Source organism: Nannospalax galili, unplaced genomic scaffold (genome assembly GCF_000622305.1).
Source record: "Nannospalax galili isolate Female #2095 unplaced genomic scaffold, S.galili_v1.0 scaffold49, whole genome shotgun sequence".
NCBI classification, from domain to species: domain Eukaryota; kingdom Metazoa; phylum Chordata; class Mammalia; order Rodentia; family Spalacidae; genus Nannospalax; species Nannospalax galili.
In genome coordinates this window covers 1,378,402-1,396,031 of record NW_008359444.1, presented here as the reverse complement: position 1 = coordinate 1,396,031, position 17,630 = coordinate 1,378,402, and the positions used below count along the sequence as shown (strand labels likewise).

The 17,630-nt window shown below is 49.7% G+C and overlaps 1 protein-coding gene across 2 annotated transcripts in view; it reads right to left on the bottom strand.

Moving 5' to 3' along the window:
* The window catches only part of Adgra1 (adhesion G protein-coupled receptor A1), a 39,824-nt gene that overhangs the window by 15,309 nt on the left and 6,885 nt on the right, over positions 1-17,630 (bottom strand). Inside the window, exons 3-5 of one of the 2 annotated variants that reach the window (XM_008823161.2) lie at positions 13,513-13,640; positions 11,899-12,022; positions 7,823-7,968 (exon numbers count right to left, since the gene is read on the bottom strand). In XM_008823161.2, the coding sequence (XP_008821383.1) occupies positions 7,823-7,968; positions 11,899-12,022; positions 13,513-13,640 (398 nt within the window). Of the gene's footprint in view, positions 1-7,822; positions 7,969-11,898; positions 12,023-13,512; positions 13,641-17,630 lie in introns of those variants that run through there. The other variant, XM_008823165.3, reaches the window with a different exon arrangement.

The window sequence follows — 17,630 nt, the reverse complement described above, 5'->3', positions numbered from 1 at the left end:
TGGCCCAGGCTAAAGGAGAGGTAGGAATGGGTGTCAGGGTTGCTTCATCAGGTGCTCAGAGCCGCACAGCAGGACCCAGGGACTGTTACTTTCATAAGAGTATCTGGGCTCTCCAACTTTGGATCTTGACATCCTATCAGCCTCTCAATGTACCCTACAGTCTCCAGAGCTGCAGATACCCCAAGGAGGAGAAGGTTCAGCCATGTCCCTGCCTCCCATCTGACATCTGTCTATACCTGCTTGAGATTCCACCTATCTGCAAGGCAGTTCCCTGGAGGGCTGTCCTCAGGTATAAGGTCAAAGTGTAATACATGTAGGGGGACTTGCCCTTTGGGCATTTTCAGGGTTCCCAGCCCCGTGTGCAGCTCAAGGCTAGCTGATACTTGGCTATAAGCACATCCCAAATCCATGACAAACTTCAGAATTTGTTACTGTGGCCTGAGAAGGCGTTCCTGGCTGAGGGACACCAGGAACCATTTGACTGCTGGGCAGGAACATGTCTGTCCTTAGGGCTTCAGCAGAGTTGTCATCATTGTGTTGGAAGAAAGGAATAGTTCTCTGACAATGGCCCTTGAAGTGGGCCACAAGCTTCTTGGCACTGCTGAGCCTTGCTTCCAAACAGAGACATCACTGTTGTGCCTTCCACAGTGGAAGGTACTAAGGTGGACATCATCAGAAGGGCGAGGACAGACCACACAGGATGTAATTACATGTAGGGGTTCAGCCTTGAGCATCTACAAAGCACAGCAAGAAGGTCTGAGGCTTCAGAAGTGGCTTCCCTTTGGTTGATGGAGGAAGGAGAAAATTTGGTGAGAAATGTCGTGTCCACAGAGATCAAACCTGAGGGAGGGCCAATCACCAGGGTTGGGAGAGAGGCACCTGACTGAGGTGGGCAGCAGGCCTGGTCTGCAAAAGCAGTGCACAGCCAGCCACATTGTCACTCAGGTAACATATGGAACCTGACCCGGCAGCTGTTCATAAGATCTAAGTATGCGCTCTGGACCGTGATTGCTACTCTGTCTAGGAGTCCTGCCTATGGTACTAAGACTGAGAAGTTAAACAGTGGAGAAGGGAGTGGTTTCACTGAAGCGACAAGACTTCCAGGACATAGCAAGTCCTGACTGTGAAATTTTGGTATAAACTCCTAAGCTTGTTATCTTCCAGAAGCAGGTGACATGCCTTACCCTATTTTATGCAGGAAGGGTCAGCTGAGGGGACAATGTCTACACTGGTTCATTGCATATTTCTCACTCAATCTCTTTCAACCTTGTTCTTCTCATCATGTCTTTAGAGACAGATGGTATAGCATTATCCCTGGAGAGTGCAGGCCCTGTGTAGTCATGTAGTCAGAGATGAAGAGGTCCACCAGTCTTCACTGGAGTACATAAGCCCTGTACAGGAGATATTAGCTTCCCAGGCCTGATGCTTTGTGAGGGCAGCTCCAGTGGTTGGTCCTCAGCTGGAGCCTGGATCCTAGTGTGATCTACTTAGGGCCATTTTGTGCCCAATACTGAGTCTGATGAACCAGTCCCCTAGGTCATGTTTGTGCATAGTGTGGTATATGCCAGGCAGCAGAGCTCCTCCTAAAGGTCAGGTCTCAAGGCTGTGCTCAAACACTAATAAGAATCTGGAGGGGATGCTGAGCTTGCCTCTCGGCTGAGAGAGACCACATCTCACTGCTGGAGGAAGGAGCAGGGTCTCCTTGGGTAACCACCCCTACCCCTCAAGAAGTATTGAACAGTATTGCTAGACATTTTCTCTGAATTGAAACATTTCTTCCTGGAGGGAGGAGGGTTTGCCTAAGATTCAGGAAGTAAACAAAACTAGAAGGCTCAGGAAGTTCCTGAAACTTAGAAGATTCACAAATCCCCCCCTCTAAGGTTTATAAGCAATAACAATTGCTAAGGGGAATATTAAACTGCAGAGCTAGCTTCAAGTTGTGCAGGGAGGTCTAGGGATGCAGCTTTATGTCCCAAGGCCTCACTCATGCTGGGTAGGTGTTGGTGACAGAATTGTCTTTGAGTCACTCATGCTTCTTCTATAAGTAATCACTCACTTATGATTCTACAAATCAGTCCAATAAAATTGCTGATTCACTAAGCTAGACCACAGAGAAGCTGTTTCTGTGGTCTGCCGTTGGTATCCCTTATATGCATATGGGGGGGTGGTCCTGGTCCTGTGTGAACTTTAGGGAGGAAGCCGTGGTCCCATGTAGATATATGGGGGTAGGTTCTGGTGTTATGTGGACATTGTGGGGGAAGTTCTGGCCTCATGCAGATGCAGAGGGGAAGGTCCTGATCCCATATAAACATTGGGGAGAGGTCCTAAAATCACATGGATGCAGGGTGTGTGTGTCTTGGTCCCATGTGGGAACTGGGGAGAGGTCCTAGTCTCATATAGACAATTGAGGGAGGGGGTGGCCCTATGTGAATCCTGGGGGTATCTTTTGGTCTCATGTGAATGCAGGGATTCTTAGTCTAGTATGAATATTGAGAGGGGTTTCTGGTCCAATGTGGACACTGGGAGGCAGAATTCTGGTCCCATATGGACACCGTGGGGAGTCTTGGTCCCATGAGGGAAGAATTCCTTGTGGACACTGTAGGGAGGTCCTTGTGCATCACATTTAAGCTATATGGTGGCTTCTTGGAGGAAGCCTCATTAGGTAGTAGCTTCTGTGTATGAGGTTTTGTACTGATGTGAGCTGGTCATACCTTAGTGTGATTGGCTCTGAGTTGGGCCACAGTACAGTGAGCTAGAACTCAGGACGTCAGATGCAATAGTAGATACCATATTTGGCCCAGCTGGGTGTCTCAACAGCAGCAGAGGCCCATGTAGGTGGCTGGGGCTGCTGGTGCAGCATCTCCCATAACCTGGATGACTGTGTCTAACACTGTCCCTCTTAACCAGGTGGCTCAGCTTCTCTGGTATCCCACTATCCCTTTTACCCTCCTCCCAGCAGTTTCTCTTGAATGTGTGTCCTGTTCTGCCCATGTGTTGGATCTGCCCCTTCCCTCACTGGGAAAGCCAGACTGTCTTTGTTACAGACCCTTACTTCCCTAGCTGAGGTCCTAAGACTGACTTTCCCCAGATCCCTGCTCCTAGACTACGGTAAGTTTTCCTTTGCTTACAGGTGGCATCTTAACCTGCAGGGGCTTGATCCGAGACTAGGGAAGGGGTACGATTCACACTCAATTTACAGCTGTGTCTGCACCAGAACATCACCAAGGTTCTGGGCCTACTATATGATGATGTTCAGGTGAATCCTAGTCAGGGGCCTCACCTCTAGAACTTCCATACAAATAAATAAAATGTAATAAAAGCTAAAAAAAAAAAAACCCACAAAAAAAAACCAGAATAGAAAAACAGGATACACAAAAGATTGGTTCTTTAGAAAGATCAGCAAACTGTGCAAACTCTCACTGTGTTAAGATGAGAGAGAGATAAGACTAATACTGAATTGGAAGTTCTACTAGAGCAGTTAGTCAGGCACTCAGATTGGTGTGGCAGAATTAATGCTGCCCTTAGGTATAGACAACCGATTCATCACATGCACAAAAAGCCTAGGAGTTAAAAAACTTTTGGATCCAATAAGGGAACTCAACAAAGCTGAAGGATGCAGATACATAACAAAAGCAGTTGTAGTTCTATAGATAAGCACTCTGTGTTCAGAAATGAAAATGAAGAAAATACCACTTACAGTAACTTTTCTTTTGAGACAGAGTCTCACTCTGTAACCCCTGCTGGCCTAGAACTCACTCACTATGTAGCCCAGGCTGGCTTCAAACTTGTGATAATCCTCCTGCTTTAGCTTCCTGAGTGCTAGGATTATAGGCATGAGGCATCATGCTTGGTAGAAATTTTAAAAGGAAAAAATACTAAAGAAAAAATGTAACCAAAGAGGTGCAAGACCTGTGTGCTGCAAATACAAGGTGTTGCTGGTGGCTGGGGGCTGGTGGGGAATCAAAAACTTCCATATGTGGAAAGGAAGCTGTGTCTGTAGACTGGAAGCCTCAGCCCTGCCCACATGATAAAAGTTTCCTTACATGGTCTGTAGGCCACATCATTTCTCAGGGCAAGCTGAACTGGAGGGACCAGACAGATTTGCCTGAGGCTCATTTCCTTTGGCCCAGGCTGGGAGCTTGTATGAGTACCTATGGGGTATTGGCCTCTGATGACTTGCTTCTGCAACATAAGCTCCACATTTCATGTCTGAGCATCCAATCACTTGGCCCTGGATCCTGGATCCTGGATCTTGGGTGTTGGCTGCAGGGCCTGCGGTACCTTCTTCAAGACATTCTACTGTCAAGGAGGAGACATAGGTGGTTTCTGCTTCTCCACATGCCAAGTGACCATTCTCTGAGGATCTGGTTAGCCATGGGGTGCTCAGGGTGGCCCCCAAATCTTGTATGTGTGTGAGGGGGGTACATCCTGGGAGTGAGGGGAGATTAGACCAGGCAAACCACAAGCTAAAGTCACAGAATATCCACTGAGAGGCTAGGGGTTTTGTTGTCATGGAAACCACCAATCTTGATGAGACCCACTCAGCTGAGAGGTTGGGGCCTCTTAAGGCTGATGCTGCTCTCTGCTGGGCCTTCGTGGAGCCCTCTTCTCCTTGATGCAGTTCTGACGCACATGTGGGGGCTCTGGGGAGTCAGTGTTCTCTGTCCTCAGATTGTCTCTTGGAGAGGAGTCACTCAAGATGACACAACCTGCATCATACTGAACACTCACAAAGAAAGGGTCTGAGACTTGGGCAGTACATTGACCTGAGCCCTGTGAATCTTAAGTGGCTGTATTTTCCTCAAAATTTCCCTGAGGTGGGTGTGGCTCCCCAAAAGCTGAGCAGAGAGGGTTTTGGGAGTACCCAGACTGCAGTGCTGCTTCAAGTAAGAGGAAGATCCAGTAGCATGCCCTGTCAGGGACAGTTTTCTTCTTGGAAACCTTCAGGATAGGCTGGCTATATGGCCCCTCCACACAGACAACAGAATCCATATCCTGCTGTCAAGGGGAGTTGGCTGTTCTCTCTGTGGTATCCAAGGGTCCATTGAAAAAGGGCATAGGTGTTCTGTCCAGAGAATAGTTAAGCAGGACATGTACCTGATGGGCACTTGGGGGCTCTTATTTCCTGGGGCTGTGCAGTCCTTGGGACTCGAACTAATTTCAGTGGGTGTTGATATGTACTTAGGAAATTTGGGACCGGGGGAGGGTGCAAACCCAGGGGTCCATTGTAGGGTCTCAGGAAGAGCCATCTGAGTGGGATGTTGGACTGAGGAGGACATAGTAGAGGTTGCTGGGCCAGGGTTTGGAGGGTGTATTTGTGTTCTCTAGAGGAGCAAAACCAATAGGATATACATATGTATATGTAATATTTAAAATGATTATATTTGATAATGACATAAAAGGAGATTGTTAGATTGACTCATGTTTGGAGGCTGAGTGGTCCAACAAAGGCTGTCTGCATGCTGGAGAAGCAGAGGACCCCTAGCTACTTAGTTCAAGAAGCTGGAAGCCTTAGAAACAAGCAGGACTTGTGATGTACCCCAGTCTGAGGCTAGAAGGCTGGAAGTTCCTTGAAGAGTCGCTGATGTGAGCTTGTGTTCAAAGGCTGAAGGAGCTGGAGTTTGATGCCCATGGGCAATGGTAGTTGACGTAGCTGCACACTCTGAAGAAGAATGAGGCTTGGCCATGCCAGCTGGGACCCTTCTTTTCCCTCCTGCTGCCCACATTCAAGGCGGCCCTTTCCCTTACTGCCTGCATATCAGTCATCTCTGGAAATGCCTCAGAGACACACCCAGATCCACTTTCTTGGTCCTAGGCATTTCTGAATTCAGTCAAGTTGACAACACCAACCATCAGAGTGCCCCTCAGAGGGTCTAAGAGGAAAGACTGTAGCTCCTCTTTTCTTTTTCCTCAGACCCTGATCTCCTTGGGAAGGGTCAGGTGCAGCAATTCCTTTCCCAGCCCCAGACCAGGTCAGAAAGCAGCAGAGGGAATCAGGTCCTCAGTGGAGCATGAAGCTGTCACCCCTACAATCCTTGAATCTCACCTTCAAATGACATGTACCTGTAGGGAGTGTGTAAAAGCAGAGGACACACATAGGTGTATGTGTGTGGAGGGCATGGATCCTGTGGATGGCTATACCCATGTATATGTAGAGAACATGCATTTGTGGAGGGTGTGTACCTACAGGGAGTTATGCATGTCAAGCCTACAGTCAGCCATGGAGGAAGTGACTTGGGGAGACAGGAGGGACCAGGCATGCTGGTGACCAAGGGCTTCTGGGGGTCCAGCACCATGTGGACCCTCCCAGTACGTCAGGGCCTGGCAAGGAAAGGTGGTGTCCTGCAGGTAGGACATTAAATGGTAGCAGGAGAGGCAAGATAATGAAATTGGGCCCCTGGCCCAAGAACAGTGGAGGGCCCTGGGCTGCTATGTGACTGAGTGCCTGCTTTAGACCTGAAGATCAGACTCCAGGAAGAGCTCCACATGGAAATCAGCCTTATTTACTAAACAGTACAGGACATGGCTCTACCTACCAGAAAAAGCTCTTCTGACAGTGCTAGGTACACCAAGTAGTTGCTGGGTAGCCCTTCAAGTTCATAACCAGAGATAGGTCAAGGGCTGGGCTCCTCACAGACCACAAACACACAACAATGAGTTCTCACTCAGAACCACTAGGCCAAAAATATCTTCCAAACACCTAGGGGGCAGGCAGCAGCAGGGTACTTGAGGTCACTCTGGGAAAATTCAGCAAGTGGCCCAGGAAGGGTACTTGCAAGGCCTCAATGGCCTCCAGGACAAGTTGGTGCCCAGGGAGTCCAAGGTTGGCCACTCTGAGCATGGGTTTTTCTGACTGCAGTATTTGGGGTTTGGTCTTGAGTAAAAGGGAAAACCATGGGGACTCTTCATTGCTGACTGCTGTCCACTATGGTTATAGGTATGTTCTTATCTAAAGTAACCCTTATTTTCTCTGCAGCACAGCTATTGTCTAAGGGAAGTGAGCTGGCTTCTGCCACCTCTCAGATAGGCTGGTCCTACTGGTTCTTCTAGCTCTGACTCTGGGAAGAGGGAGGCAACCACCCTGCCACCTTTGCCCTCAAGGGCTGTTTCCGTGTCCCCAGGACATCCATGTTTCAAAATCTGCTGTGAATTTCCCCTGAGGAGGGGGCAGTAGACATAGCTTGAGTGGGGGTGGGGGTGTTTATTTCCTAATCCACTGGGTCCCAACAGCCAGTGCATGCTTACCACAAAATTGGTGCCAGAGAGTGTGACGGAGGAGGTACCTTAGTGTCAGTGAGACCAGGAAGCAATCCAAAGTCACAAATGCCCAGTCTTGATGTGAAATCACCCCAGGAGACATGGAGGACCTCCCACAAGTAACAAGGAGTCCATAGTGCCCAGGCAGTATAGGAACATAAATCTCTAGACCAGCAGAGCTCTGGTCAGAAATGTCATGGGCAGTTCTCTGCTCTTCAAGTTACCCCTCAGGCTTACCTTGGTGATTTGTCCCTATCCTAGCCTCACCAGCATGGCTAAAACCATCTTACCTTAGGATTTTGCCCTATTACCCCATTCTGTTACTGGCCCCAATCTTTAGCACACTACTTCCCCAATCCCTGTCCCAGAGTTACTTACCTTACCCGCCTCCTCCCATAATGCTCCACCTCCCAGTTCTGCCCAGCCCTCAGGCTACCTCTACAGGCCAAATCATCTCTAGTCTGGAGCCTGGTGAGGAAGTTTTATAGGACATGTGAAAAGCATGTTCAGGGTTGGGGTTTCCTTGGACTTAGGTGGTGGAAGGCCCACGAACATGCTTGAATACCTGAGCAGGGGCTGCTTGGGGTACGGCGGCTGGTCTGCACCTGGGCACGGTGGGGCCTTCTTGGTCACCTGCTTGTAGATGTTCCTGGCAGTCACTCCGATCCACAGCATGGTAGAGAGTGTAGAATAGTGCAGTGCAATGCCCACCTGGGAGGGGAGAATGTCAGCCAGCCACCTCCTCTAGCCACCTGTCCCAGCACAGCTGACTCCTGGTGCACAGCCCAGCCTTTCTGGGCTATGAGTGGGCTGAGCCCAGGCAGCTACTCTGCAATTCTTTAGGGACAAAAAAATGAGACCAGCAGGAGGGCAGGTGGGGGATGTGTCAGGGCAGCTGAGATCCCCAAACTGCAGTATATGTGAGAGCCTGTGGGAAGCGTGGAGGCTTACATACAGGTCCCTCCCCGAGGGCATCCATTCCAGTCTCATATACAGGGCCTGGTGCAAACACACCTACCTGGCTCCACTCAGGGGCCCCTAAGTAGAAGACAGGCATAGCCTCACATCGGGGGCCCCCAACATGCATTCACAGTGGCATTGAACCTAAGGAAAGTCACCTCAGGGATGAGGCTTGGCCGATCCACCCTCACACATCAGAGTGACTCATTACTACGGAAACAGCTGCAGGAGCTGTGTCCCATCCACTGGCACTTTTACACTAGCTAATTTTGCATTCTATACACCTTCATCTCCATCTGAGTCCATAAAATGAGGCTACCTTTGAGGTAATAACCTGACATTTTGAAATGACAAGTAAAATATTGCTATAATCGGAAAGAATATAAATGTTTAAAGAACACGGATTCCCTGAATAAAGCTAACATTGCACCAGTATAATGATTTATCAAATCTAGAGTTCGATTTTTACTTATGAGCAAATGCTATGATAATTGATGAGGGTTTGGGCGTGGGGTAGAAAGACCAGCCATCCAAAGTCTTCATGGGCATGGGGTAGCATACCCGTGCCTTCCTGGTGCTCAGGTGTGATGGGTTAATGTGGATGTTCCAGGCATACTGGCCTCACCCCTCTTAGGTGAGAGTGGGAGGCACTGGACCCAGGTGGCAAGAGCTGTCTGCATCCACAAGTGCAGGGCAAAGGCACAAGGGAGATGGGTTAGCCACCGTCTGAAGGAAGGTCTGTGGTATGGCTATCATTGTCACATACGAACAAATTTCAGACTCATCCTCAGAAGGGCTCCTGATCCTCAGCCTTGAGACACTGGCCCCAGGGCCTTGAGGAGGGTGGGAGTGTGGCTGGGAGGAGAGAGAGAGAGAGAGAGAGAGAGAGAGAGAGAGAGAGGGAGAGAAAGACTGTTTTTTCCCCCTGCTTTGTGGTGAGTCTTGCTCAGGCTGTTTTTCAGGGATCAGGAGAAAGTGTGCAAAGGCAGACTTTGTCTCTTAAACACCGGCTTGAGAGGCTGGACACACAGGAAGGTTAAGGGGATGCTGCCCGGCTTCCAGACAGCACTGTGCTGAAAGGAGGCAGCAGGCAGGACACCCTCCCTTGCTTCCGGACCCAGGGCCAGTGCTGACGCACATTCATTATGTGGGACTAACAGCAGCCGTCTGCTTTGTTTATGATGTCACTTAGTACTTTAATGAGGCTCACGGTCATCTTTCTGTTGCCATGACAACGGCCTGTTCTCTCCAGCCATCCAGAGCTCTGGACCACTTCTGGTTATTCTATGGTGATGCTGAGTTTGGACAGGGGAGGGGCTTGGACTCCTGTGCTCAGTTACCTGGTTGTTGGTGAAGGTGGCTTTTAGTGATCTAGCCTTTAACCTACAGGCCCTTCTCAGCAGGCGATGGAGAGAGCAGCTGTGTTTGGGTGAGCTAGGCCAGCCCTGACCCACCAGGCTGCCTGTCAGAAACAACCTGGTCTCTGGCACAGGGAAACTTCAATAGCAGTAATTCTCACTCCAGTCCATAGGCCCAGGGAAATTAATTGTCCTGGCATGGTGGAGATTGTCACCATGGGAGGTGCTGTGGAGAACTGAAGGCCGTCCTATGGCCTCTGCTTGCCTGAGTTTTGTCTCACACCCACACTGCCTTTGCCGCAGTTCATCTCCAAAAGCACACCCGCCTCATGTTTTTCTTTTTAGTCTGCTGTCCACTGCTGCCCCCTAATGGAGCCTAGCGGTTGTGTTTCCTTTGGTCCCACACCCATAGCACTGCTTGTGCCTTGCAGGCTGGTTGCCAAGTGAAGTGTGGGTGGAGGCCTGTCACTTCAGGAAAAGCCATGGGAGACTGAGAAGTGTCTGTTTTCTGCAGTCCTTTCTACTCCAGCACACAGGGCCCTGTCCATCATCTGGAGTCTCACAGTTGTCACTAAGGACTTTCCATCTGAGCACCTTAGCTCTGAGGATCTTTCCAAGCCCATCCATCCCCACCTACTAAACCTCTCTTCCAGGTCTGGCACTAGTAGATCTTGAGTATCATTGAAGTGCCTGGCTTGCAGGGGCCTCATGGGGCATGCCTGAGCCTGGAGACAATGCTGGAGTTTCTGGAGGCACTGAGATGATTCCAGTGGGCTATGTGGCCAACAGGCCTCAGTTGTGGAACACTTGGTGGTAGAGTGAGGACATAAAGATAACGACCCACTCAATTGCTTTTCCGATGGCTCCTGGGCAGGCATTTACAGCAGGAGTAAATGGGATTTCCTAGCCCTTGCTGTGGCTGTTTCCAGCTTAACAGAAGCAGCCATGAAAGATGCTGTCTCCCCTCCCCTCTGTTCGGGCGTGTGTTACCACTTCTGTCTGGCCCAGGTCTGGGTAGTAGCCTGGCTTCCTGGGGTTGGACATATCACACAGTTATACCCAGAAGACCAGAGCATGGGTTGTGCCTTCTAGGTATGGGTGCCATGCTCACAGAACATGCCAGCCCTCAAATTACATCAGTGAAGGCAAAGAAAGCAACTGTGGCTGAACTGGTTAAGCACACCTGACCAGGTGGGTCCGGGAACCTGGGAAGTTAGGAGGGCTTATTCTTTTAGTCAGGCTATTCTGGAAACCTCTGTGGGAATAGCTTTTTGCCCACAGATCATCAGGGAAAGCCTCACCTGAAGCTATCTATGCAGGTAGACAGGCCAGGGAACTGGTTAGTGTGGCTACTGTCATCAGTGTGGGGCATGTTGGTGGGCCTCAGGAATTGAGGAGAGGTCATTTCCACAGTTGCTAATAGCTGCTTGCAGACTTTGCAATAGTGAATCCAGTTAGGGACACTTAAGGACTCATGGCCTAGGAAAGACATTGGTCCATGAAGTGACAGAAACCACAGGAGTCTTTGATGAGCTGTTCTCAGTCCCTAGGTGGCCTTACTCATGGAGCCTCGGTGTGGAATAGGCCCAGGACTGCAGCTGTCTCCTCTCCTTGGCTCAGAGCCATAACGCAAGAAAAGCAGAGCTGGGCTTGGCTTTAATGGGAGGGTCTCTATCTTCATTCATCACATCCAGGGACCACAGGTTATTTCTATTCCCCTGTTTAAGCCAGTCAAGCTAGGCTGTGTGTAATGACCTGTCTTGTGATTTGTGCTATTCTTTTCCATGTTGGGCTATTTCAAAGCTCTCCCTTTCTTCTAAAGAGAGCAGAGCTGCCGGAGGGTGCTCTGCTTGGTTGATGTGGGGATAGAGTCTCTGCTACCACCTGGACAACCTGGAAGCTACAGGTGGCAGATCTGACGGAAAGGCAAGGTCAGCAGCTGCAGGGCTCTCATTCAGCCCACTCCTGGGTCCTGCCCTCACTGGCTTCTTCAGGAGAGGCATCATGTCCCCATTCTTGGGTAAAGCACCATTGTCTGGACAGTATACGTTTAGGTGCAACATGCACCTAGTCCTTAGAGCAAATTGGTCTGGTGGAAAATAAAAACATTTTCTATGACCAAACATTGATCCAAACAACTGGTTTCAGATGGAGTGGAATTATAATATAGACCCACTATAAAACCTTCCCTCACCCATCCGTTCTGGAGCAACAGCTGGGCAAAACACTAAGGTATTTCATAAGGAAATTAGCATACATTTCCTCTTTGATAAGAAAGCTGATAAGCACACTTTTGTTGCAGCACAACAAAGACAGCACTCACCGCCTGGCACAGGATGGGGTACTTGGTACGATTAATGCCGCCGGCAAACACCGTGAAAGTCAGAGCTGCGTGGAAGCAGAAGTTCAGGAGTGCGTGTCGGCCTTTCCGGCTGATCCGGATGGCACTGCAGAAAATGGAGGTTTCACATTAGGAGCCATCAGTTCATGGAAAGACCTGGAAATACCATGGTGATTACAGTAGGCCCTCAGTGGAGCTGGGAGCAACCTGTTCAAAGGACCAGACCGTGGGAAAGATAGACAGCTGGGCTTTGCCCACCTCAACAAGCCCCCATTGATAGAAGATCTCTAAGGGCTTTTGTAGAGACTCCACCACTCTGACCATTTGACAGAGGGAGATGCTGAAGTCTGAGACTGACTTGTCCAGGGTCTCAGAAGGGGAAGTCATACCCCTGACTCTCTTAGGTCAGCTTCTTGGCTCTCTGAGCAGGTGCTTGATACTCAGGAGAGGGCTAGACTATGTGACTAGAAGCATGACCCCAGCTCTCATCACACCTGAAGCCTGCCCTGGGGCATTGCCTTTGGTTATGTCAATGTCTATGACCACTGATGTGTCTAAAGCTCTCCATAGCCAGCTAGGGCAAGGCCAGTATCACTCGGCTTGTGACTCCATCTATAATCTCTTCAGCTTCTGTGGTCTGAATGTGTCTCTCAAAATCTCTGTTGAAACTTAATCACCAGTGTGTTGGTATTGGGCAGAGCTCTTATTAATGCATTTAGTGCCCTTATCAAAGAGACCCCAGAGGACTCAGAGAGAAGGTACCATCCATGAACCAAGACATGGATCTTCACCAGACACCACACCTGCCAGTGCTCTCACTCTTGACTTCCAACTTCCAGAGCTGTGGGAAACACTTTCTGTTCTAGACATTGTTTATTAACCACCTGCTTTTGTTATATATAACTTTTTATAGCTACCTAAAGAGACCGAGAACAGTTTTGAACCCACTTAACCCTCTCCCATAACAGTGGCTTCGGACACACCAAGCCTCTGCCTGTGACTGTGGCTCAGGCCCAAGTATTACCTATGACTTTGATTTTGGGTTTGGCGATGGCCATGACTGAGACCCTCCTCTTACCTCCCAGAGAATCCTCTAGGGATATAGATATGCAGCAGTCACTCCACTCCCAAAGCTCCCAGACACAAGTGACAAAAAAAATTCAGACATAGAACTCTGTCTAGAAGCCCTCCCTCAACCCCAAATAAATAGGCTGAATGGAAAAGGACTTCAAGTGTTCGGCAGGCCTGAACACGGCCTCACAGGACACCCAAACTAACATGCTTCCATTTCAAGAAGGACTTGTTTCACTCAATTTGACAAGAACACGGAAACTGCCATTAAGAAGGCCTTGCAGAGCCGGGCATGTTGACACATGCCTTTAGTCCCAGCACTTGGGAGGTAGAGGCAGGTAGATTTCTGTGAGGTCGAGGCCACTCTGGTCTCCATAGTGAGTTCCAGGCCATCTGGGGCTACAGGGAGACTGTCTCAAAAAGACAAAGAAAAAAAAGGCCCTACAGAGGCTCAGGCTGGAAGGGTTGGGCTTTCTTAGCACTATCCCCTATTGGCCACTGTGATGGTCCAGTGGGCTCCTTTACCTCTGGTGTAGGATGTAGGTGATGACAGAGGCAAGGAGGCACAGCAGCATGACCGCAGTGCAAGCATATACCACGGGGTGCAGGAACTCCCCTGGGTACTGGGGCAGAGAGAGGACAGTCTTCAAATCCTGGAAAGAAAGCAGAGCCTTGAGTGACTAGTGTGACCAGGAGTCTTTATGTGATTTGTCAGGTGTCTCAGGAAGGGTCAGGCTGGTGGCTGAAAGGGACTCTGTGTAGTGGATACTCATGTACTGCAAGGTGTCAGGCACAGTAGCCCAATGCCCACTTGGGATTGGTGTTCACTTTCCAAGGTGTTCAGCCCAGAACATTGTTCCACGACTCTGAGAACAGCTCCCAGAGGGGTATTTCCACAGTGCTCACACCTGCCTCCAGCCCTCTTTCCATCTGTGCCACTGGCAGATGGCAGGCACGGTGACAGCTTCTACCGCACACAACTACTGGTTGCATGCTGCCTTTAGAGAGGCTGCAGGGTACACAGCCACCCTAGCCTCCTTCTTCACCTCTCACCCATTGACATTCTGCTATGAAATGCCTCACAGGGGAATTCTGTACCACATTTCAGCAGGTCTCAGTGGTGTTGACTCAAACAGATGGAGAAAGAGAAGTTGTTATGAACAATAGGCACAGTCTTGGGACTTCATGCCCCTTTCTGCAACACAGAATGGCTGTCTGGGTTGGAAATGTTTGGACTCCTTGAGCCCCCTGGGTGGGTGCTCTTGCTGCGGTGTTTGGGGCAAAGGATTCAAGTCTCTGCTTGACCTTGAAGAGAAATCCTGGTCAGTGGGCAACCAGGGCTGGTGTTCACTGTGTCCTTATAGCCTTCACACTTCTGGGCCATGGCCAGTGCAGGGCAGAAGTCTGAGGGGTAGGTGTGGACATGGGCAGTACATGAATGACTCTCTGGAAGACATCAGTTTCAAGGATTATGATGCCATACTGGCCATGTTCCACCCAGATTACAATTCCTGATGAGACACTGGAGAGCCAGTCTTGGTGCAGGGACACTGCGACCTTTAACACCCTCCACTGGAGACTCCTAGGTCCCACCTTCCTGACCAGGAAACTTCCCGTACTTGGCCCAGGCCCTGGGAGGGGAATCTACAGTCAGGATATCTGTAGGCTGGACCAGCAAAGGGAGGACACCCCAAGGGGCTTTCATATCCTGGTCCCAGGAAGCTTTCTCCAGGAGCACTGGTCAGGCAGCACCTGCATGGAGGAGCCTGTGCCTGAGTGAGGACCAGGCACCTGCAGTGAAAAGGGAGGGTCTGAAGATGAGAAGACTGTCTCCCCAAGGCTTTTCAGGGGCACTTTCTTCCTGGACATCCAGCATCCAGCCTGTGGCTCAGCTCAGTTCTATGTGTGCTGAGGATGGATGTTTGCTCCTGGGTGTTTTAGAAATATGGCTACAGACCTCACCTGGTTCTTTCCCTCTGCAATGAGAGCCTCCATCCAGATCTCCTGAGTGCCCCAGAGGCCCCGAAGTCTTAGATGCCTCTGTAGTGTGGTAAGCTGAGGGAGCCAGACCCAGAGTAGAGGTGCCTTCTCCAGGACACTTGGCCTGTTGGGGAGCTCGCACATTTTTTTTCTTGGTGTCTGCTTACTGGGCATTTGCTGCCCAGTGATAGATGACGCTCTTATGGTCTCTGTGAACACCAACGATATTATTCTGTATCTGTCTCTGCTCATCTACGTCCTGACCAAAGGAACCCACTCCTGAGTCATGGAGAGCATGCTTCCTAGTGAGATCAGTTGATCCATGAATCTGATTAGCTGTGGTGCTGGGAGGTGGGATGTGCCATGGGGCTCTAATAACTGGTTTCAACTGGACCCATGCGATATCTCCAGGCTCTTGTGTACATGGGTCTTTCCATAGGAGTCAGTGGCTTTTCCCTTCCCAAGATTTTGACCCACTTTAGCCACTACTACTAACTTAAGGTGAGAGAAGTGAGTGAGTGAGTGAGAGAGCGAGAGGGTGAGAGACTCAGCATTGTCCTTTCCTTGTATCTAGGTCTGTCTCCTGAAACTAAAACTCTACATTAATCCTGAAGGTTCATGGCTTACAAGTCCTCCATGGTCTTCCTCAGGGTCATTGTCACTGTGGGTACTGGGATGAGAAAGGGATGAAGACAGCCTTGGAAGGCAGAGGGCTCAGCTCCAGCCCAAGCAGTGCCTGTTGTCCCTGATGTTCTAAGGCCCTGAGCAGTGTTCCCTATATATACCTCAGGGCCCTGTAGGAACACCTGCATTTAGAGACTCCTATCTGTAGGCTATATTCACATAACAAAGCCTCAAGAAAAGCCAAACAAGAAAGCAGAACTGTCTCTGTGTAGCAGCTGTTTTTGAAGGACACTGCCCAGACAGGGTCACTCAGCCTTGGGGTAAGGGGCTAATTTCTCAGCTGAGTATCCACAGGGGAGACCTTCAACCATTTACAGCTTTGTGAGCCTGGGAGGCCCAGGAATGGGGTCACCTGTGTGCAGACAGGCTTCTGAGACTGGAGGCAGGGTGACTTGGGGGGTGACCAACAAGCTTTATAAGAAATGGAGTTAGCCAGGCGTTGGCACATGCCTTTAATCCCAGTAATTGGGAGGCAGAGGCAGGCAGATCCTCTGTGAGTTTGAAGCCAGCCTGGTCTACAGAGTGAGTTCCAGGCAGCTGGAGCTACAGGGAGACTCTGTTTCAAAAAGACCAAAAAAAAAAAAAAAAAGAAAGAAAGAAATGGAGTTTTATTCGGCTTTCTGCTTTTTTCTTTCTCTACATCAGAGTGATCAGCAGTGCCTTTCTGCATTTTTAGAGGTGACATTTAAAATTCAAAGCAGGCAATGCAAAATGGAGACACGTTTCATATTTTAAAGTTCACACATGGGCAAGTTCCTCACAAGAAGTGCACTATGCAAATGCTCCTCAGGCAAGGTTCCAGTTGATCTGACCTAGGGTCAGGAAGAAGCTGCTTGGTTTGAGAACAGGTCTCTCTGAGTCTATGGGCAGGAAGCAGAGCATGGCTCCCAGGTCACCACAAGGAGCTCCCAAATGACTGAAGCCTGTTGTACAGACAGCTAAGCCACCTGATTGCACAAATTACAGCGGGCTTGCTGATAACTACATGCTCCTGGCTACTGCTTACCCAGTTACCACACATGCCCCATGGAAACTCTACATCAGCATAGCCTGGTGTGAACATCATGTTGACACTCTAGATGATACTGGGCTCGTTATAATCTCGTTATAGTGACAAAAACACACCCCACATGCTGTGACAGTTCGGACTATGACCAAGTTAGAGAAGAAAAGAGGCAGCTCTGATTCCTGGAAGTCTCCTCTCTTCTCCGAGAAAAGCTCTGATGCCAGCAGGCATACCACACTCTCAGAACACAGGCCTAGTAAAAATCTACACCCTAGAGCAGCCTGGGAACAGGTGCCTCCAGAGTGTGAGCTTCCCTTCTCTGTTATTGGCCATTGGGTAACACTTCTTGTCTGCTCCCAAAACTATTGGGTTATTTGCTATCAGTACTGAGTAGAAAAAGAACCTGTAGGTTCAATAACACGTGGGGAAGGAGAAACAGCCAGAGAACTGTCACAGTCTGGGATGGTCCCAGACATCTGGGCCCGTGAGAGAGTGTTCCATACAGCTCACTTGCATTGAACATAGACTGTTTCAGAAGCCAATGTGGACATGTCTTTACTCACTGGGAAACTTGAGAGTCCCCCTCTCTCAGGCTGGCTGCTTAGTCAACAGCCCTGTGGATACCCCTGTCCCAACACAGCCATGGGTGCCCTGGCTTAAGTCATGACTCCCTTTCATGTCTTCATTTTATTTTTCTTTGATATACCCTCTTGGATGTGTTCTGCTAGGGGAATGAGCCAGGGAGTTATGCAGGACAAGAAGAAAGGAAGGGGTAAGGAGAGGTCAATTCAGTTTCTTGGTGACAGTGACAAGTGGGAAAACGACCTTTGAACCTGGGCTGCTAGGTCTGAAGATACATCGCTCTCTAACCTGGGGGCTCTGCATAGAGGGAGAAACTGGGTCTTTCTGATTCCTCTCCCTGTTTGCCTGTCCTCCCTCCCTCCCCCTCCCTCTCCTTCCCCCTCCCTCCCCC